The sequence below is a fragment of the Mustela putorius genome, unplaced genomic scaffold, assembly GCF_011764305.1.
Source record: "Mustela putorius furo isolate JIRA1106 unplaced genomic scaffold, ASM1176430v1.1 tig00000196_pilon_pilon_pilon, whole genome shotgun sequence".
NCBI lineage: Eukaryota > Metazoa > Chordata > Mammalia > Carnivora > Mustelidae > Mustela > Mustela putorius.
Window position 1 is genome coordinate 8,102,433 of NW_025421310.1, and position 22,412 is coordinate 8,124,844.

Genomic DNA, 22,412 nt, shown 5'->3' on the forward strand with positions numbered 1-22,412 from the left:
GTATAAAATAGGAGCTAAATGTAAGTTAGAAGAATATATATTACGAAAGCATGAACTGGAATGTATGAGGAAGTTCTCGTTGTTGACTAAGAACAAATTGGCATGAGATAAACAGGAGAAAATCAAATTTAAACCATACGTATGGAGAATCCACAGAGATGTGAAAGTTTCAAAGACTGGCATAGTAAGGTACATATATCTTTGAGGAGAAAAGCAGAAGAAAGGAAGAAGGGAGAAGTCTAAGAATTCCAAGGGAAGAGATCTAATTCTCAGGAAGAAGAAAATAAGTAAATATTTGGTAAAATATTATTCTCTGGGCCACTAAAAAAAAAAATAGAACATAGAGAACTTGGCTCAAACAGGTCTTCTTACGTTCCTTTCTGTCTCTCGTACATCATATATATCATAATGTAGTTAGGTATGTTGATAGTTCTCAACCTGAGGCAGCTTCTTTATCTAAATTCTTTTTTGTCAGTGAGGTGGGGTGGAAAAGACTTTTCCTGAATCTGTTGGATTTTGATTGCTTTTTCACTCAAGATAAATAATCTTTCTGCCAAAGTGGCCCATTCATGGGGTGGCTTGTGCTTGGCCTATACAATCTGTAGGATATTTTGTTGAATTAAATAATCACACACGGAAAAAAGAAATATTGTATGAAATCACATGCAATTTAAAAAAAATGAAATCATCAATGTGAAGATTACAGGGTTTGTCGCCAGCAACTGGCAGTGAAGGAAATTTTGAAATGTTGGTCACCAGGACATGTGAAATTAATGGGAACCCTCACTAAAATGGAGTCCGGAGGTTTCAGCAGGGGGAGCTCTCAAGCCCTATGACTCATAGTCATTGCAGCTACAATAGGAAGGGAAGGTCTTGACATAATGCAAACTTGACCTTGGACATAGACTATACTGTTCCTGCCAGAGGAAGAGATGCTTTTCTTATCCCTCCCAGGCAATACTCAACCACTGAGAAACCACCAACCTTCATACTACCATTTTACTCCCAGGGTCCTGGGATCGAGCTCCATATTGGACCCTCTGCTCAGCAGGGAGCCTGCTTCCTCCTCTCTCTCTCCTTCTCTCTCTCTCTGCCTTCCTCTCTGCCTACTTGTGATCTCTATCTGTCTTTTTGTGTATAACAGAGTTATAACAGAGTTCTCAACTTCCCCCTTCTCGCCTCAGTAAAAGCGTCCCTCTTCTTTGTTTCCTAGACTTGCCTATCATTTTGCCGTAGCTTGTATGTCCCTAATTTGATACTGTTGTTCCTAAATAAACCCATCGTTTTGTCGATAAAATAACTGGCCATTTTTATTTATTTTTATTTATTCTTTTATTTATTTCCTTATTTTTGGAGAGACCAAGAGCACAAGCGAGGTGTGGAGGGGTAGAGAGAGAGCAGTAGAGGGAATCTTTAGCAGGCTCCGTGCTCATCGAAGAGCCATTGAAGGGCTCAGTCTCCTCACCCAGAGATCACGTTGTGAGCCAAAATCGTCAGACAACCAACTGACTGACACTCAGACATCCCTGGCAGTTTTTATTTTTAATGTTAAATATAACAACACTCAGGACACCTGGGCGGCCCAGTAGGTCGGGCAGCCAGTTCTTGATATCCGTCTAGGTCAAGATCTCAGGGTCCTGCAGTTGATGCCCGTGCTGGGTGCCGTACTCAGTGGAGAGTGGGCTCTCTTTCTTTCCCTCTGCCGCTCCCCTTGCTCACTCTCTTTTTCTCTCTCTCTGAAATAAATAAATCTTTTTTTAAAAAAAAATCCATAAATATGGGGTGCCTGGGTGGCTCAGTGGGTTAAAGCCTCTGCTTTTGGCTCAGGTCATGATCCCGGGGTCCTGGAATCGAGCCCCACATGGGGCTCTCTGCTCAGCAGGGAGCCTGCTTCCACCTCTCTCTCTGCCTGCTTCTCTGCCTACTTCTGATCTGTCAAATAAATAAATAAAATCTTAAAAAAAATCCATAAATATAACAGCACTTACTTAGGATGAAGAAATACTGGTGTTTCGTTGGGCAGCACACTGACTCTAGTGGTGTATTTTACCCTGGAAATTTGCCAGAATGCATCTAAATAAAGTGTAATCAGCATACGAAAAGCTTAACTATATGGAGTTTTGGATATGTTCATGTGCTTCATTATGGTAAAGGTTTTGTAGGTTAATAAGGTTAAGGGTCCACAGAAAAAGGGAGAAGAGACAAAGATTTCTTCACATAAGAGAAGTCACTTTAGGCCCCCAGCCATTTTATGATCTATGCCTGTTTGTGATCTCTGCCAGCACTACTTACCCAAGCACCTCTTTGAAGAATGTTCTGGAATATGTCAGAATTACAGAGAGACATCAGTAGTTCATGGTTTTAAGGCAGCAAAAGTATGTAAATACCAACAGCCACCACCACAAGCCCAGGAGATAGTCTAACCATATCAGAGACAATTAATCTTGATAAAACTCGCATTGCTGTTTCCAAAGTAAAGATTATCCTTTTTTTTTTCCCCAAGTAGATTGTCTTAACAGTGATTCTCTAGTAGCTGTTGTAGGAATTAAACCCCCTTGTGCACACAGATAACAGAATAAAGGAGCCGGAGAAATGATTATGGCCACCATTACTGGTCCTTTGACTTCAATCAACTGGGACCTGGACTGTGTCAATTTAGGATGACATTTTGGTGGATTTCACTCTGAAATGGGCTTTTCCAGGCTCCTTGATGAATATACATATGCCATTAGCTTAAAACTCACCTAGTTTTGTTGTTTGGGGAGCTAGTTTTGGGAAATGTCCCTGGTGTTCTCTTCATAAAGTAAAACCTGTCTTTTTCTTATTTCTTACTTCTGTCTTGGCGGTGTTTTTTGGCTCAACACCAAAGGTGCTAGTGAAGCGAAACCAGTTTCAGATGACCATTTCACCATGAATATGGATATTTACTGTTTTAACCCTCAGCAACAAAGGGATGTTCATAAATGAAAACAAGGTCCTGAGTAAGCCCACAAAAGCAGCATTGACTTGAATGACAAAGACAGACATTTAGGAACTCAGACATACGTATCTCTGTGCGCCAGTATCTGGTGTTGGGTTCTGGCAAAAAGTGAACACCTACCATTGAGACTGGGAATAGGCAGCCAAAGAAAATTTTGATCTCCTTCTATCTGTTCAGTGAAGGGATAGCCCAGAGTGGGGACAGACCTAGAAAGTCTTCAGAAGGTGAATCTGTGTGGAGCTGTGGAAGGTGAGGGTTCTAGGCTTCTGATCTCTGTGCTGTGATTGATTACCAGTTCTATCTTCCTGAGTTTGTACAGAGGACAATGGCAGGCTGCCCTAAAATGTGCCCCTTTGCCATATTGATTATTTTGAAATAAAAGGTACTTAGGAATTAGCCAATACAAAAAGAACATCCTGACTACCATTTGTGTCCAGAAAGCAGGAAATCAGTCTCCTGTGCAATGGATACCTTTCCTGCACACAGAGAGAAAGAAAAAGCTTACATGAAGAAACTTGTCACTCTTCACTACTTCACTACCACTACCTAAATTCCACTCAAAATTCCATACTTAGTGAAGGCCCAAACAGGAGTTTTCTTTATGCTGTCAAATTCTCACAGATGTATTACCTCTTCTTTTTCCTAATAAATCGTGAAAACTATCTACATTGGTTATTTTTATGGGTCTCATGTTCATTACTGGATTTTGGGTGCATGTTACTAGACATTGGCATTGCTTTCTCCTGTAATCTGTCTCTGCCAGTTATTTACCTAGGTAAATAAAACTAGGTAAAATAATCTTGAATGGAAAAGGAATATTGTTCTTCTCCAATAAATTTTCCCTAAACTCCTAAATAACATATGTGCAGGGTTGAAGATCTTTACTTGCCTACCTCAAAGGAAGCATTCTGCTTGCACACATAATAAAATTCTTGTGCATCTGAGTTAAGCATATTCTAAACTTGAGGGATTTTCATAAAGCATTATGATGAAAAGGGTGATGGTCATCGTGTCAGGTGTGGTGATACAGTGCGGGTAAAAATGGCCATTTTTAATGATATTCTTGGGTGACCATTTGTGACACACACACACTATTGCTTACAGGGCCATCTGAGAGAGCGCTGGTCAGTGAGATGGAGAAGTCCCTGTGGAGGCAGGACTGCCCTGAATGAAAAAGAAATACCTTCCAGTCAAAATCCTTATGTGCTATCAGATTTTTTTCTTAATCCTTCTTAATCTTGAAACAAAGTTTGGTACCTAGTGGGAGGGCAACCATTTTGGGGCCATGAGAGAGGAAGGAGGAACACAGTGCTGCATATTAGTAATATCATGGCAAAAATGAGGAAAAAGAGGTTACCCCCATGTGATGTCTCAGTCGTTTTATCAGACATGGGCTTCCTACTTATTCATTGTGTACATAAAATAATATACACCTTATTTTCTGTAAGTATTAACTTTTCTTAGAGCTGAACACAAGCACACAGCTACAAAATGAGATGGATTATTATATTTCACTTGTAATAATGTTAAATGGGCATAACCTGTTACCCAGCTTCTTTGCAGTAGATTCCCCAACATCCCAGTTCCACTCTAGACAGGGTGAGTGTCAGAACAGCACTGGCTAGGAAATACCATGGGGATTTCTGGCCAAAAATTGGGTGGATCACATGAAGCAGAAATGGTCAGTGCCTTTGACTGCTGATCTGTGTCCCCACAGAGCCCAGAGCACATGGCTGCCCTAACCATGGGTAAGTGGAATGATGGAGGTACCTGTTAGCTCCGAGTCCGCATCCCTGGAAGGTCACCCAACTGCAGTGGGTCAAACCTGTTGGGGTTACGCACATGGGATACTAGTGCTTTGTGAAACCACAGCCCATGACTTGCTGATCCTACCTATTACCATGTACTGAAGGCTTCCTCTCCAACATCTAGTCTGCCATGTCCACAATGCTTCCATCATCCAATACCTGTCACCATCCACTGCCACCAGTCTAGGCCCGAGGAAGATAGTAATCTCTGTCAGCCAGCAGAATCTGCTTATCAGTGACACCCAAGATTTCAGTTAAGTCATGAAGAAAAATGGGAAATCCTTGGTTCCAGGAAATCACCATATATGCCAAGTCCACATCTCCATACTTTTATTTATCAGATGACACCATGAGCAGCTGACTTGGCCTTTGGAGTGAGCACATATTGCCTCTGATTCCCTCCCCAAATTTCAGGAAGAGTTCTCCAGGTATGCTTTTAATAGGTCTTATCTCAGGCCCCCCCTGGGTGGCTCAGTCAGTGAAGTATCTTCCTTTGGCTCAGATCACAATCCCAGGATCCCAGGATCCTGGGATCTAGCCTACTCCCTTTCCCTCTGTTGCTCTCCCTGCTTGTGCTTTCTCTTTCTCTCCGTGAAGTAAATAAATAAAATCTTTTTAAAAATAGTCTTGGCCACCTGGGTGGCTCAGTCCATTCGGCATCTGCCTTCAACTCAGGTCATGATCCTGGGGTCCTAAATTCGAGCCTGCTTTGGGCTCCCTGCTCTGCCACTGCCTCTGCCACTTGCCCTGTTTATGCTCTCTCCCTATCTCTCTTTTAAATAAATAAAATATTTTTCTTTACTTAAAGTCTTTAATTATTTATTTGATAGAGACAGCAAGAGAGGGAACACAAGCAGGGAAGTGGGAGAGGGAGAAGCAGGCTTCCTGCTGATCAGGGAGCCCGATGGGGTACTTGATCCCAGAACCACACCAGCCGAAGGCAGACGCCTAATGACCGGGACACCCAGGCACCCCTCAAATAAATAAAATAAAATCTTTAAAAAAAAAAGAAGTATTGGCGCCTGGATTGTTTAGTGTGTTAAGCCTCTGCCTTCAGTTCAAGTCAAGGTCTCAGGGTCCTGGGATCCAGCCCTGAATCCAGCTCTCTGCTCAGCAGGAAGCCTGCTTCCCCTTCTCTCTCTGCCTGCCTCTCTGCCTCCTTGTGATCTCTCTCTATCAAATAAAAAAAAAATCTTTTTAAAAATTAAAAAATGTTCTTACCTTTCTTTCTAGGAGTGTAGATCATCATGTTTTACCTATGTTCACATCCCTCTAAGTGCTGTCTGAATTTACACTGTGGCCCATTGTCTTTGTATCCCTCTAATCTGAATTAAGAGGTCAGGGAGGACTCTCCAGCCACAACACATACAAAAAAGTTTTCTCGGATGTATTTGTAGCTGGGAAAGAAACTGAGGAATCAAGAAGAACTGGAGATCATTAAAAAATAAGGAAAAACAGGGGCATCTGGGTGGCTCAGTCATTAAGTGGCTGCCTTCAGCTCAGGTCATTACCCCAGGGTCTTGGGATTGAGTCCAGCATTGGGCTGCCTGCTCTTCAGGAAGCCTGCTTCTCCCTCTCCCACACCCCCTGCTTATGTTCCATCTCTCGCTATCTCTCTCTCTGTCAAATAAATAAAATCTTAAAAAAAAAAGGATATAGAATTTATCTTTCTGTATTCAGAGAGTTGTGCAGTCTGGGAATGGGTATCCTTTCTGCACATGCAGAATTCATTAATTCTTCCTGTACTCTTTCTCTCTCTGTGGCCTTACCTCATACAGGAATATTTTCCTCCTGCATAAGGGATATCTATCACACATCCAGTATGGCCATGTATATAAATTCACTTCACTTATTTTTTAAATTTTTATTTATTTTTTTATTCACCTTATTTAAACATCAAAGGAACCCCTCCATTATGACATGGGACTCAATCCTTTATTAGGTTCCTTGGCTGGAGTGCTTGAGAGTTCCTGGGTAAGTCCAGATCGAGCCACTGAAGCGTAAACAGGTTTAGGTAAACTCTGGTGGGGGGTGGTCTTCTCTACAGGGTACATAGGGGGAAGTGCTTGTTCACAAGGGCTTTGTTTGAGGTGTCCTATCAGAAGTTCCATTAAATGTGTGACTCTACGGGGTTTTGTTTAGAGAACATGCTAGTGAGAAGGGCTGGTGTTAGTTCATCCATCAAGATGGATGCCAAGTAGCACCATCATGGAGTTCGCCTCAACTGGCCTACAGGGCCATCTGAGAGAGCGCTGGTCAGTGAGATGGAGAAGTCCCTGTGGAGACAGGACTGCCCTGAATGAAAAAGAAATACCTTCCAGTCAAAATCCTTATGTGCTATCAGATTTTTTTCTTAATCCTTCTTAATCTTGAAGGATGAGTTGCCCCGTGGTCAGTGGCAGGGTGCTGGCTTTTCCCGGGTGTGCTGCTGCAGCTCGGCCCGGCGCCCCACAGACCTTGCGGTCTGCGGCCACTCCGCGGGGAGGGCGCCCTTGAACCCTCCGACTCTCCACGAGCGAGGTGCTGTAGAGGCATGCTTGTGTCGGCACTGAACGGAGAGTGAGTATCAGACTGTCCGCTTTGCCTCACTTTTCCCTGTGGCCCTTCCTATATGTTGGGTGGTTTGGATAAAGGGGAGCTTAAAAAAAATGTGCCCAGTCCCTTCGTTTCCCTCCTGGAGGAAATGGTGTTTCTTGAGTTTCTGTCATTGGATGGGCCTGGGTGCCCCTTTTGTATCATTAGGGCAGTGCGATAAGTATTAAACCTATGAACATAAAAAAAAAAAAAAATATATATATATATATATAATATATATATAATATAATCTGTAATCTATATAATTTATATAATCTGTAATATATCCATGTTGATGTCCCAGGAGTTCAAAGGGGGAGAAACCAATGCAATAGATAAATTGTTGAAAATAAAACCACACATTATTTAAAGTCTGAGTCTACTGAGAAAATAAATTACTAGTTATCAAATGGGTGCTAGATATTATCTGTTGTCTACATTCTTAATTAAGGTGAGCTAAGTTAATACTGGTGGCGGGATAATGCATCATTTATTATCAATCAGCGTTACCACATTAAAAACCAATGTTCTATCATTAAAATATCTTAGAATCACACATAGACTAAGTTATGCATTTCAAATGCACTATATGGTCCTTGTTGAAGATACAGATTACAAGCATTCAAGAAGCATTCTGGTTCTGATAAAATGACGTAGGAGTCATAATTTCAATAATTTTCCAGTCTGAAGTAATTGTTAAGAAACGTTGATGTACAATCAAATGCCCTTTTATGGAAGAATTAGCTGCTGAGGTTTCTTCATTTTAATCACATCAACTAATATTCTGTACGCCTGTTTGTCGCTATTATAAAGACACATCAGTATTTTAATGGAGTGTCACCACTTTTTCTTTGTTTTTGACTTTTAAAATTTTAATTCCAGTTAACAAGCTGTTATGTTAATTTCAGCTGTACAATGTAGTGGTTGAAGAATTCCATACATTATCCAGTGGTTGTCCCAACGAGGGCAGTCCTGCATTTCCAAGAACCTCTTTAACCCTTCTCCCCACCCACCTTCCCTCTGATAACTGCTGGTTTGTTCCTTATAGTTAAGAGTCTCTTTCTTGATTTCTCTCTCTCTCTCTCTGATTCTCCATTGTCACTTAAGCATTGATTACATTTTTCATGGAGAGGTGGACTATGGTCATCCTAAAGGGTCCTCTCATTGCTTTTCTGGTTTTTTATTATAATAATATTCTAACGTGTTCTCTTTTGCTTTGTTCTCTCCTATTGTTGAGATTTATGCAAGCAGTTCCTGACTTTTTTACCCAGCCAACAAACAGATCATACCGACTACTCAAAGCTAATTCACCACAGTGTCCCTTCTGGACTCTACAATAATGGCCTTCTATAATAGTTACACGTAGGGACAGATAGGGACCAATTTCAGTGCATGGGTAGGGACATCTCTACAACCCCTGTCACTTTGAAGAAGTTACGGAATATGAGCCCTTCACCCTTCAACAACCTGAACAATTTAAGAACCAATAATTGGTCAGGAGTGAAGTGATGAGGGAAAGAAACAGACATACGTTTCCCTTTAACCCAGAAGGTTGACCTGCATAGTTGTGATAACGATCAAGTATGTGCTGGTTGGTACATTCTTTTTTTTTTCTTTTTTTTAAGATTTTATTATTTGACAGAGAACACAGCAAGAGAGGGAACACAAGCAGGGGGACTGGGAGAGGAGGAGAGGGAGAGGCAGGCTTCCCTGAGCAGGGAGCCCGATGCAGGGCTGGATCCTAGATCCCTGGGATCATGACCTGAGCCGAAGGCAGACACTTAACAAGCCACCCAGGCATTCCATGGTTGGTACATTCTTAAAGGGTCTCCTGACTGCCTGTACATCTCACCCATAGTTAATATCGAATTGAATGATAAGCACTAGAGAAATTTTGCAAAAGTAGTGGGTGTTTTTTTTTTTTCCCCCAAGATTTTATTTACTTGAGAGAAGGAGGTTCTCTCACCAGCAAGGGGAGCTGCAGGCAGAGGGAGAAGCAGACTCCCCACTGAGCAAGGAGCCTGATAAGGGACTCAATCCCAGGACCCTGGGATCATGACCTGAGCTGAAGGCAGACACTTAACTGACTGAATCACCCCGACATCCCAAAAAGTAGTTTTATAAGTAGAAAATTGAAGATAGATTTATGAAGATACTCCCTGCACGTCCCCTCCCCATGAGCACTAAGCATATAATCACAAGCTTCACGTAGCCAAAGTGCAACTCTTTCTGCCCAGGAGTCTTTCTCTGGGCTACTTGAATAAACCATAAAACATCTCAAGAATTCTTTCCTACTGGATGGGCTCCACAATCCCACAACAGCTTTGTTACTGCAAACTCCATTTTTGGCTACTGGTGGCTCAAAAAGCCAATACTCAAGACACAGTTTTGACTGGGAAGGAATATGAGCTTTATTCAGGAGGACAACCACTTGGGAAGAAGGTGGAGTCTTGCCCAAAAACCAGCTCCACAGTTTCAGCCTGGTCCAAAGAGTTGAAAAGGAACTCGAGGCCAGTAATCAGTAAAGAGGAGTGCGGTAATCTGTAACACTTCATGCTTGCCTGCAGCCACAGGCATTACTGAGGTGCTTGGAGATTGTGTTTTGGTGCCCGAGGAGAGAGGTTGTGCAAGAGGGTTCCGAACCAAGTCTTTCTAGGAAACAAGGCACGATCTCTAGATACACAAAGAGGTTTGGTTTATCAATCAGTGGGGCTAAAGGTGTATGCTAAAATTTAAAAGACTACTAAGTTGGGCAAAGGGGCTCTGGCTTGGCTTCTGTAATTAAAAAAAAAAGGTCCTCTAGGTTTATTCTGTTGCTACAAATGGAAGGATTTCCTTCTTTTGTGAGGTTGTTGTATACCAAGAATAAATTAGATGGTGGAACTCTATCAGTAATATCAGACTTTAACTTTTTATATTATAAAGAGTTGCCTGCCTGGTGTGGCAAACTGTTTTTTGATAAACATTTGCTCTTTCCTTTTTCTTGTGACTATGCTTACCCCCTTTTGAAATTCTAAATCTCTACCCCTTCTTCAGTCACAGCGGCATGAGGCATCAATTCCCTGTCTTCCAGCCTTATGTTTTTGAGGTTCCCATAACTAAGATTTTTTTTTTCTCTTGTGAGTCTGTCTTACACCAGTTTAATTATTAGACCAGCCAAAGAATTGAGAACAGATGAGGAAAATGTTTTCCTCTCCTACACATTCAGTCTGTCGTCAAAAACAGACCTGCTCCGTGCTTCAGAGCCAAAATATAACTTGAAGATAGAGTTGGGAATAAAGAGGAACAGTAGCTTGATGGCTTGACCGGACAGAGGAGACTGCTGGAAGTTGAGGCCTTCAGAGCTACAAGCTCACCCAGGGGAGCGGGCTGGGGTTTTGTAGGAATACGCAGGATCCAGCCTGTTTCAGCAGGAGTTGTGTCTGTGTTGCTGGCCTTGTTCATGTTTTCCGAGTGGTACTGGATTCCTGAAAACAGAAAACAAAGCCTAAGAAGGGGGAAGGGAAGCTTGGGGAAAAAAGGGAGGAGGATTCTTATTTTTAGCTATCCAGCCTTGCTACGGTTTAATGCAGCCATTTGGATTTTGTTCAACTTCCTGCTCTCAAGCAGTTTCAGTTTGAGTCACCAGGGCACCTGAAGGAAGATCACTTCATGTTTTAAATTTGAAGCCATTCGTTATTTTCTAGAATTCCAAAAATAAAGAAAAAGTATAACACCAAATTTCAGTGGAAATATTGAGGAATTGGAATTCTCCTATATTGCCGGTGGGAAAGTAAAAAGTACATTCATTTTGGAAACCTGTTTTACAGTTTCTTATGAAAACAACCATTAACCTACTGAAGGGGAGCATGTTCTCCGTGCAAAATATATCGCTTTGTTTAAGGGTTATTTTAGGCTGTGTTTTTGAGGGTGTGTGTGTGTGTGTGTGTGTGTGTGGTTTTGTTTTTTTGAGGGAGAGAGAGCAAGTGAGCATGCGCACGTGGGCGGAGTGGGGGGGTGCGGGGGGAGGAGGGGCAGAGGCAGAGTGACAGAATCTTAAGCAGGCTCCTTGCTCAGCGGACGCTGACCTCATGACACTGAGATCACGACCTGAGGTGAATTCGAGAGTCACATGCTCAGCCTGCTGAGCCGCCCCTGCGCCCCTCCGCTTGTTATTTCAAAGAAACAGCAGACAAAGGAAGAGCCCTGCAACCCAGTATGTTTACTTTTGTAGGAGATATTTGCTCCACTTAGGGAAAGAGGAAGCTCTATTTGTAAGGGTGTCTCCCTCTGTGTAGCGGAAAGAGGGAGAATGTCTGAATCTCCAGAAACTCCGATCAGTGGAAAAAGCATCGATTTCAATCTGGTTAGCAACCACAGCCTTGGTTACTGGGCTTTGCCTGGTCACCTCCCCAAATGCTTCCCAATAGGATCACGCGTGGAGTTTCCAGAATGATCCTTGCTGGTGCCCTCCTCCTCAGATTCTGTCAACTGACGAAAACAACAGTGTTGTGTTAATTACGGGCTCCAGGAGATTCTCAGTGAGGCCAGGGTTAAGCACGAGGGCTTTCCGTTATTTTATGAGTGGAGAGCAGGCTTTGGCTCAAGGAGAGGTAAGAGGGTCTCTGCTGCGTGAGTCTGGGAGGCTGAGGTCCGTGCAGCACGCGGTTCCTATGCTGTAGCTGAATGTGTGATAGTCTGTGGGAGGGGAGGCCCCCTGAAAGCCGAGAAGGAAAAGTCAGGGATTGGTCTCCATGTAGGAGGTCATGGTTTCTGAAAGGCTCCTGACACAAAGGACTAGGAAGTTGGGCCTTTTCTGCATTTCAAAGTCCTGCCTTCAGACCGAGCAGTTTAGAGGTGCAGACGCTCTGTTGGTGGCTTTAAAGGCATTTTCTCCTGATGCAGCTGTGATTTCTCCACGAGTCTCTTCTGACAAAGAAATCTAGAGGACAAGGTGAACGACGAAGAAATGGCCAGTTCTCAGGTAAGCCTTGGCGTCTGAGGTCAGAGGCTATCATCTTTTTCTCTTGAAATTCCTTGCTCTTAGAAATTGCAAATGTTGATTCCTTTAGTTCTGGTATTTCTGCTTTCTGCTTATGTTTTATGTTTAAAATCTTATCAAAAATGATACTCAAGGCTAAGTCTTTAGAACAATTCTTCCTTATATCCCAGAGCCTTCTCTCCCTTCTCTCCAACCTGGCTTCCAATAGGCCATCAACAATTGTCACATTGAATTAAAGTCCTGCAAGTACTGAAAATACTCCCTTTGTGATGGACTCACAAGGGAAGTCTTTGAGTTCAGGATTCCTGTTGCTGATGGGGGTCGGGTCCTGGGATATCAGTCAAGGAGAGCAGTTCTCATTTAGGTCCCATCTGGATGATTTTCAGCTTTCTGTAGACCAGGAGTCAGAAAATGCATAAATAAACATGATGGATATAAGGCTCAGAATCACTGGGAAAGTTTTTGGGTGGGGGGAGGGGAGAGGGACGGATTCCTGTTCTTTAGATTGTGAAAAAGATACTCTGTTTAAACTATAACAGATATTACAGGACTTGGAAACTATGTGTGATTGAACTTTGTATAAATGTACTGTATTTTCATATTTCCAATTTATATTCTTGATTTAAGGTTTGATGACCATAAGAACATACCAGGAATAATAGGTCCTTCGGTGTGCTGTAGGCACTGATACCAGTTAGTTTCCTCAGAGCTCATGTTACCTTCTTTTTTTTTTTTTTTTAAAGATTTTATTTATTTATTTGAGAGAGAGAGAGTGAGAGACAGAGAGCAGGGAGCAGGGAGGAGCGGACTCCCCACTGAGCAAGGAGCTGGATTCCAGGGCTTGATCCCCGGAGCCTGGGGTCTCGTCCTGAGTGGAACACATGTACTTAACTAACAGAGCCACCCAGACACCCTCAAGCTACCTTCTTTTACTTGGGTTGGTGCTTTCTGACAGATTTCTCCCCTGTAAAGTTCATATTTTCCCCCTTAATATTCATAAGAGTCTTGGATTTACTGAGTGGTACGCAGAAACCCATTTAATGTGGAAACTTCTTTCTTCTGAGTTTCTCTTGCTTCTAGTTTCTGTTGAGAACCGAGGTAGAAAATGTAGGTAAACTGAAATTCAACTTGCAGACCATTGATAAATACTTGAGACAGGCAAGAGTATGACATTGCATCAGGAATTCCCAACTGCCTTAATGTTAATGCTCTGCTAGAGGCTAAAAGCTACCAGCTTGACAATAGCCAGACCTCCAGAATCCTGTAAGTCCTCTTTAACATATGAAAATCCCTGCAGAAACTTCCTTTATTCCTACCCCCAACTTAAAGCTGTTTTATCAATGGTTTCTCACAAGGACCCTGTAGATGTTTCTGCCCAGGGGTCCTGTCCCTGTGCTTTAATAAAAGCAGTTTTTTTGCACCAAAAATGCACCCCAAATGTCTCAAGAATACTTTTTTGACCCTTAGCTCACAGGCTCCTACGGGTCCGTTTCCACTGGACAATGAAGGCTCTCACCCTCGTGTAGCAGAGATAATGATTTCTGGGATGGGAGGTTCTAAGTCAGACCTCCATCTTGTAGGGTTTTTTTACTCCACACATAGGTCACAGCGTGACCCTTCTATTTACTTCTTTGTATTTTCAGTTTAAAAAATTAAATTATTTTTAAAAAAAGAATCAATTAACATGTTTGAGTGTATTAAAATCCTGAAATAGAACAGAGTCACTGATAGAAATTTTATCAGGTAAGCTTGTGACACAAAGGAAACTTGATTTGCAGCCAATAAGGAGGCCACAGGGAATAACTTCCAAAGCAGAGACTCCTGCAGCCAGGGTGGGAGGCAGTTTCCTTTTATTAGGGTTCAGATGGAAATCCAGAAAGATGGGCTTCATCATCTTGTATAGATCTGGGCATAAGGTCAGACAGGTACCTAAAGACACTGCCATACATTCTTTGTATGTTGTATAAGTGAGTTTGTGCTTCTCCTAGGATTGAGATTTTCATATTATAATGAGTTAAAAGTACCATGGCTTACTCTTTGGGCTACACAGGTGTGAGTCAGGGATTAGGCTCAGACTGGGCTGGCCGAATCTCATCATTTGAGTGATCATTACCTTTAGTTGGATGGCTTCTACTCCTGGACAGGAGACTAGACCATGGGGTCTTTGCCTGGAGTAAAAGATAAGGTGGAAAAAGAGGTTAAGTAAAATGTGGGACAAAGATCAGAGAGTACAAACAGGTAACCGGGGAGGGTCAGGTCTTGGGTCTAGCTGGTGACATTAACTCCCATTTTCATCTTAGGAAGCATCATGAACTCTGTTAATGGCCACTTGGTGACTGTGGTATTTATTTCAGGGACTGCTGACATTCAGGGATGTGGCCATAGAATTCTCTCAGGAGGAGTGGGGATTCCTGAACCACACTCAGCGGGAACTGTACAGGGATGTGATGTTAGAGAACTACGGACATCTCCTCTTCTTGGGTGAGGAAGACTCCTTCCAGATTTCCAAACCCCACTCTGGGTTTTCTTCCTTCCTGTGAAGACTGTCTCTTGGAAGATTCCTCTTTGAATGACTGGAATTCAGATCCAGTCAGAGAGGGGAATAAGTAGGGGTTTGTAGATGGAGAGAAAAATCATCATGTTGTTTCCTGTAACTTTAGCTTCTTCTTCTTTAAGGTAATATCACTTTTGTAGATGAGTGTCAATTGTAAATAGTGAGTGTCAAAAAATGGTACTGCCCACATCTTAAACTGAGATTTTCACTTCTTATTATTGTATTGGTAGTACTTGAAAGTGGAAGTCATGATGTGAAAATTGCAAATTTCTCCTGCGTGTTTAATGGCGTGTTGGTCAACCATGTTTGGGAAATCATTTTCTAGAATTCTGCAGTGTCCTCTAGTAGATTGAAAATTAAAATCTCCAACAATATTCCTATTCATTTTTTCTAATAAACAGGTCTTATTGTGTGGAAGCCAGACCTGGTCATCTTTTTGGAGCAAGAGAAGCAACTCTGGGATGTGAGGAGAAAGGAGACAGTAGCCTTCCATCCAGGTAGGTGGGAATGAATGAGGCAGATGCCTGCAGAGGGGAGGTCCAGGTCTGAAGGAGGAAGACAGACCTTAAATTCTGATTCGAGTAGCTCTCCTCGAATGGAGATTAATTTTAGAAGCACAACTGAACTCCCCCTGTCACAGAAGAACATCTGCTCTCCAACATTATCGAGCTCTTAAATTCTCTAAGGATTCTCCTTCAGCTCCAGTGATGGTCAATCACATCCATTGATGGAGACCAGGAGACTTCTCGGGAGAGGGAGGGTCTCCATAATCTAAGAGCTTCTCCATTGTTTTGAGGGCCTTGGGGAAATCTCCCTATTTCTTAGGATCTCTATTCTAAACCTTTTGTAAGTTCTGTTTTTCATCATGGGAGAAGTGTGTCAGGGTGGTGGTATGCACATTGGGTTTGGTATAGAAACTCTGGGAACACTGGAGACAGATATCACATGTTTTCTGGTTTATGCTTTCCAATGTCATGGTGGCTTTGATCTTAATCATATAAAATTGAGAATCAGCAATTTCATCAGATAACAAAACACCTACCTAAAATGAGAACAACTAATCCTTTATTTCACTTAAAAATTCACTTTTCTTTGTATTAAATAATACTAGAAATTTCCACTCTATGTTTTCCATTCCTCAGTGGTGAAATAATTAAATGTATCTGTTTCCTGGATTTCCTACCTAAATAGTGCCATAGGGTAGCTGGAACATTTAGAATTCAGAATTCGTATCCTGTAATAAAGTCTTAGTTGTTACTTTATTCATAATAATAGAATAGTTTTATAATTTTATATGGTATGAAGTTCCTGTTACTTTGCCATGTGTGTTCTCACTTTCTTATTACTTATACATGACATTCATCTTTTTTTTTTAATATCAGAAGTTGTGATATGACATGAACATTTTCTTATAAAAAGTAAAGTGGATAATCAGTAAAATTCTCATATTTAAAAAAATGTTTTGCTTATAAATTTAATTTACATGGAAAAATTAACCATTAGGCTTTTCTTCTACTTTCCTCAGAATATATCTGAATTTAATTACAAATATTTATTTTTTATAAAGTGATTGCTTGTTGGCATATTTTACAGTTGTGATAGTATTTCTTTATTTCAAAATGAAGGGGTTTTTTTGGGATGCTTGGTTCTTACTTTTTTTCTTTCTTTTAAATATATATTTATTTATGAGACAGAGAATGCATGAGCCTAAGTGGGGTGAGGGGCAGAGAGAGAGAGGGAGAGGTAGAAGGAAAGGGAGAGAATCCCAAGCAGACTCTTTGCTGAGGGTCAAAACCCTCAAGGGGCTCCAATTCCATAACCCTGAGATCATGACCTGAGCCAAAATCCAGAGTCAGGTGCTAATCCAACCGAACCATGCAGGTGCCCCAGGGTGCTTGATTCTAAAGAATGGATTATAGCCTTTCATTCTGTGTACAGGAGGGATATGTTAATAAGAATGCCGTTTCCAATGCCTTTTAAGTGCTTATTCATAAAATTTTCCATTAGACCTTTTCATGGTAGACTTTAATACACATTCTTTACTATTTTACTGTCAATGAAGACATGCCAATAATTCTAAATGCTTGGTTTTCATGGGTATACCGTCATAGTTTAAAGTTACATAAAAGGTTTCCTTTTAAAAATGCATTCATTTTTTTCTATAGATTTTATTTATCTGTTAGGGAGAAAATACGGAGAAGTAGGGGGGTGGGACAGGGAAGGAGCAAGACAAGCATACTTCCCACTGAGCAAGGATCCCACACTGGGTACCATCCCAGGACCCTGAGATCATGAGCTGAGCTCAAGTTAAATGCTTAACAGCCTGACCCACCTGGGCACCCCAGAATTCATCTATTTATGTGGAATTCTTTGGGTTACGTTTTGGCTTATTCTGGTTTCACAATTCTGTAATAACGGGCTTCCTTTTGTATGGGACCTTTCACAACATTGTTTAGTTACCTGTGTATTTAATAAGAAGACAGTTTTCAACTCAGTAGATTTCAGGACGGTGTGAACTCCAGTATGAATGAGCTCCTCAGTCTCTCCAGTGTTTGAACAAGTGCTCAGCATTCATCTGAGCCGCCAGGTCCATAGGGAGCTGTCCTTCAGGCAGCAGCCATACAGCCACATCATGGAGCATACTGGGCACTCATTTGTTCTTTCCTGAGGAGAGGTGAGAGTTCTCTCTTGCTGTGGAGAGTCAGGGAGGGCGAGCCCCGGTTGTGGGCAAGTGTTGCAAATTCTTCTTGTCTCTTCAACGTGCCTCTTCTTCCTTCCTACTTGCCTGGGAGAGCTGTGCTCTCCTAACTGGCTTCTGGAACATTCTGAAGGGTAATTCGGTCCATTTTTGTGTCCATGGAGGAGCACAGTCCTGTGTTTCCTATTTCTCTATTTTGCTCATGTGCAATGATGAGCATTAAGATTGCACATCATATTAACGTATACGCATGCGAGTATGGTGAGTGTGTTAACTTACTGTGTATCTTTTAGTTGTGTCTTTCCCTAACACCCAAAGGCCTGTTGGCAAAGATGGGAAAAATTCACTTTTTAAAGTGACATGGGAAGACGTGGAAGCAGTGGTCCTGAGTGTTTGTACTTAACGGGTAACTCATCAGGTGGCCGAGGGTAGTAAAGGGCAGGAAGGAAGGACGTTATGATGGGTATAACCCAAGTGGGACAGTTAGCATAAAGAAATCCTTCCCACTAGAAGAGATGAGGCATAGAGCACATTCAAGGGAAACCCCCACCGTTAAGACATTTATATTTGCAGAACAATATCTTTGAACCTGGCGATAATAATCCATTTTTCAACATACATATTCTCTGGAAGGACGTTTGGATATTTTGGGAGGTCACCTAGTCCATGCGGAAAGTTTCATTCAAACCATTTCAAGTTTAAGAGTGGTTTAATCATTCACTGATGCATTTCTGAATGTTAGACATTTAAAAATGAAGATAAAAATTCTAAATGTGATTGGTTTAAGAAGTCCTTTTCGGGAAGTTCCTTATTCTCCCACTGACACATAATCCCTCCTTGTGGCACACTCTCTAAATCTGATAAACACAGGAGGGTCTTTATCCAAACATCACTGTAGAATACTTACCACGTAATACTTAATTGGAGTAAGTTTTCATGTGCTGTGAACTTAAGAAGACCTTTAATGAGAACTCTATTTTCCGTAATTACCAAGTTGTTTATAAAGGAGACAAAATGTACCCATGTAAGGAGTCTGGGGAAAATGTCAGTCAAGGGTCAAATCCTAATAAACCTCAGAGAATTTAGTTTCTAGAGAACTAGTATTAGAGTTATAAATGCAGAGCTTTATGAAAGCTCCAATCTTCTTGTATATCATTGTATCCTTACTGAAATGAAGACTGAAGAAGGTATAAGTGTGACAAACCTTTTAACGGTCTTCAAGACTCACTGAACAGCAGACATTTCATAATGGGAAGAAATAGTACAAATATAAACAATGTGGTAAAGACCTTAACTGCCACTCAAAACTTACCAATATAACGTAAAATACAGTGGGGAGTGGCGAAGTCTTTAAGCAGAACTATGATTTTGCTAAATATCAAGGAGTGCATAATGTAAGGAATGCAGTAAAGCATTTCACTCATAATAATAATTCAACATGAGATAATGTGCCCTGGGGCAATAACTTAAAATTGTCACGAATGGTGGTCCGGTCTTTACGTGGAACCCTTACTCAATATAAGGTAAAACACACTAGATGGAAACTTTAGTGCAATGACTGAAGAATGACCTTTGTTTTCATATACGGTTCAGAAAGAGTCTTTATAAAAGATAAAAACATTAAAGATGTAAACAGTTGGCTACGTATGTACAATAGAAAGGCAAATCTAAATAAAGTCAGAATTAACAACAGAAATCAATACGTGCCATTTCAGACATGACTCTAAATCAGAGTATTTATTACAGAGGAAAATCCAAATTTAAATGACCTAGAGCACTCACATTTTAGTTCTGGACAGGGCAGGCATGAAGGGCACCAACCTCCTCCAGAACTGAAAATCTGTATGTAATTTTTTTTTTTTTGAGATTTTATTTATTTATTTGACAGAGACACAGTGAGAGAGGGAACAGAAGCAGGGGAGTGGGAGAGGGAGAAGCAGGCTTCCCGCTGAGTACAGAGCCCAATAACAGTGCTCCATCCCAGGACCCTGGGACCGTGACCTGAGCCGAAGGCAGATGCTTAACGACTAAGCCACCCCAGACATCCCTCTGTGTGTAATTTTTGAGTCCCAAAAACTTAAAACCATTCCTTACCATGGAAATACCGTATTATTGAAACCTTACCTAGAGCATTAATAGTTAATCATCCCCTTTTTATGTGGTCTGTGTTCTATATTTTTATAGTAAAGTAAGGTACAGAGAAAATATTAAGGATTGTGGTAGTGAAGAGAAAACATGTTTACAGTACTACACAATATTTACACAACAGAAAAAAATCTTTGATAAGTAGACTCACACTGTTTAAACCTATATTATTCAGTGTTCAACTGTATTTGTTAATATCCCTGAAAGGATCAAGATGGCATGGCTATTTGGAGAGGGATAATTAGTTTTACTATGTCTCTTTTTTTCTGTTGGCTATATTTGAATTATTTCCAATAGCAAATATTAATTTTACTCTGAAATTTTGTAAATACATAAAATCTTTTAAGGAAACAAACAAGTTTATTAGGTGAAAATTTGGAGACTTCATAAGTCATGGCTTGTTTTAACATATCTTTGAAGGGACCAAACATTGGGACAATGCTGGGTCTTAGCAGATGTTCTAAAGATAGGAAGAAAACAGTCTTCTATTATGAGAGATGTTGCAGCCCAAGGTCGGAGATAAAAAGCATCTAAGTCTGAAGCATTGGCATGAATTCCTCATGTGGCAAAAGGACATCTGTCCAAGGCTGCGTTCTTGACTCTGAATCTAGAAAGATAAATTTTACTTGTTTTCTTTCTAAATCATCTCCAGTCCTCTGTCTCCTTATTTCCGTTCCAGTGATGTAGGCATCACAGCTGTCCTTCCTTCCTGTGTTATGGAGATCCCCACTGTCCCTGCTCTCTTCCTGCAACATAAGTCATTCAGGCCCTTGTAGGTTCTTAGGAGTAGCTTGGAATTTTCAAATTCAATGGTAAATGGTTGGTAACAGATCATTTGAAGCCATATCTGAGATTTAAATACTGTGATGTCACCACGTCACTGGAAGAGCAAGAAAATGCCATCAGTGGTCTGTAGGCTTAATTTAGACCCTAGCACTGAGAGAGTTGTGAGGACAGATAAAAAATGATGTTGATACTGTTTGAGAGGAAGATAAATCCTACTAAAAGCAAATATGGAGGACTCTTGAAATGTGAGGAAATCTGGTAAGGAGCTCCTTTGAGTCACTGCAAAGTCTTAAGAAGTTTCTGGTGGTGAACAAATGTGACAGAGACGGGAACTTGGGAAATGTGGTTTTCTGGAATTGAGGGAAGTCAGAATTTCCTGGTTGTCCTGAGTTCCAGTTGCTGCTGGACTACAGGGAAACTAGGCCCAGTTGTGTGGCGGTGGATGGAGAAGGGGTATTGGAGGAGTTAAACATTATATATCTATCTCATGATGTCACATGACACAGTAGATCTTGAAGATGATGAAGGCTGCTGGACCCTAGTAGCCAGAACCAGCAAGGTGTGTGTTGTGGTTCCACAAAGCACTGGTGTCCCAGGTATATAACCCCAACATAGATCTAATCCAGTGTAGATGGGTGACCTTCCAAGGATGCTGACCCACACCTGGCAAGGCCCACCCTCACTTCCACTCAGCCCCATGATGAGTTTGTCCTGTGCTCTGGACTCTGTGCAAGGCACTGATTTGTTGGGAAGCCAGTCTGCAGTCACTGGCAGTGAGTTTTTCTGCTTCAAACAGTCTACCCAGTTTCTGGACTAGATAGTCCCTATGTTGTTTCACAGGCCATGCTGTCCTTACACCCATCCTGATCTGAACAGAGAAAGGATTTTTATCACTCGTAGAAATTGATCAAATAAAGTTGTGTAGTTAACGTTTGTTCACTTCAGGGACAATAATTCATTTTTTATTAGCTGTTACTTGGTGGTCAGCCATATTACGAGAAGACTGCTGGGTATGTATAGAAAAGAAGATGTGCATTTTGTGTTACGTACACAGTAGTAGATGCTCAGATCTGATAAAATGGCTCAGACATCCTAGAGTATTCTCTGATTTTCCATTTCTTTCTGGTACCGTCTCCTTGCAAACATTGTGTTTATACGTCCTCCCTCATGGCTCTGAGATACCTGCCCCCCAACCAGAATTCCAGCCATGATCCAGGCAGCAAAGGAGGCAGTATAAATCTGATAGGACTTTAAAAATTTGAGGAATTTTTTAAAAAAATTTACTTGAATGAGAGAGAGAGAGCACAAGCAGTAGGAATAACAGAAGGAGAGGGAGAAGCAGGCTCTCCGATGAGCAGGGAGACCAACCAAGTGGGGCTCCCTCCCAGGACCCTGGGATCATGACCTGAGCCGAAGGCAGATGCTTAACCAACTGAGCAACCCAAGCGCCTTAGGACTTAATAAATTAAAGTCCTTAATAAATTTAAAACCTTTCTGGTTTGCGCAGGGAAGGTCATCCTCACCAGGGCACTACTTCCTCCATCACTGACCAGCACTCTGTCATCGCTGCCACTCTAAGTACAGAGATACAACTGTAGCACAGGTGGACATGTTTGCAAATGGCTCTTGTTCTCAGAACTGTTTCCCAGCATATGACAAAAAGGCAGTCACACTTTTCCTTGAAACCATGTGTTAGAGAAATACCCCAAAATTTACAGTATCCTTATCCTTAATGCCCAGGTGTTTTATTCTGCGTGTTAATGGTGTGCTGATGAGGAGCTGCTTAAGCCACAATTACTTATGGTTTTAGGGTAAAAGTCATCAAATACAGCATTATAGTGAGAATGCTCTCTTCAATCCCATTTTGATATATAACATGTATTAAT

General features: G+C 41.4%; 1 protein-coding gene across 4 annotated transcripts in view; it reads left to right on the forward strand.

Annotated features, from left to right (window-relative positions):
* The window catches only part of LOC101693026 (putative protein ZNF720), an 84,427-nt gene that overhangs the window by 8,013 nt on the left and 54,002 nt on the right, over nucleotides 1-22,412 (forward strand). For 3 of the 4 annotated variants that reach the window (XM_045077437.1, XM_045077438.1, XM_013049649.2), the window contains exons 2-4: nucleotides 12,247-12,325; nucleotides 14,698-14,824; nucleotides 15,299-15,394. In XM_045077437.1, the coding sequence (XP_044933372.1) occupies nucleotides 12,311-12,325; nucleotides 14,698-14,824; nucleotides 15,299-15,394 (238 nt within the window). In that variant the 5' untranslated portion in view covers nucleotides 12,247-12,310. The remainder of the gene's footprint in view (nucleotides 1-12,246; nucleotides 12,326-14,697; nucleotides 14,825-15,298; nucleotides 15,395-22,412) is intronic. The other variant, XM_045077436.1, reaches the window with a different exon arrangement.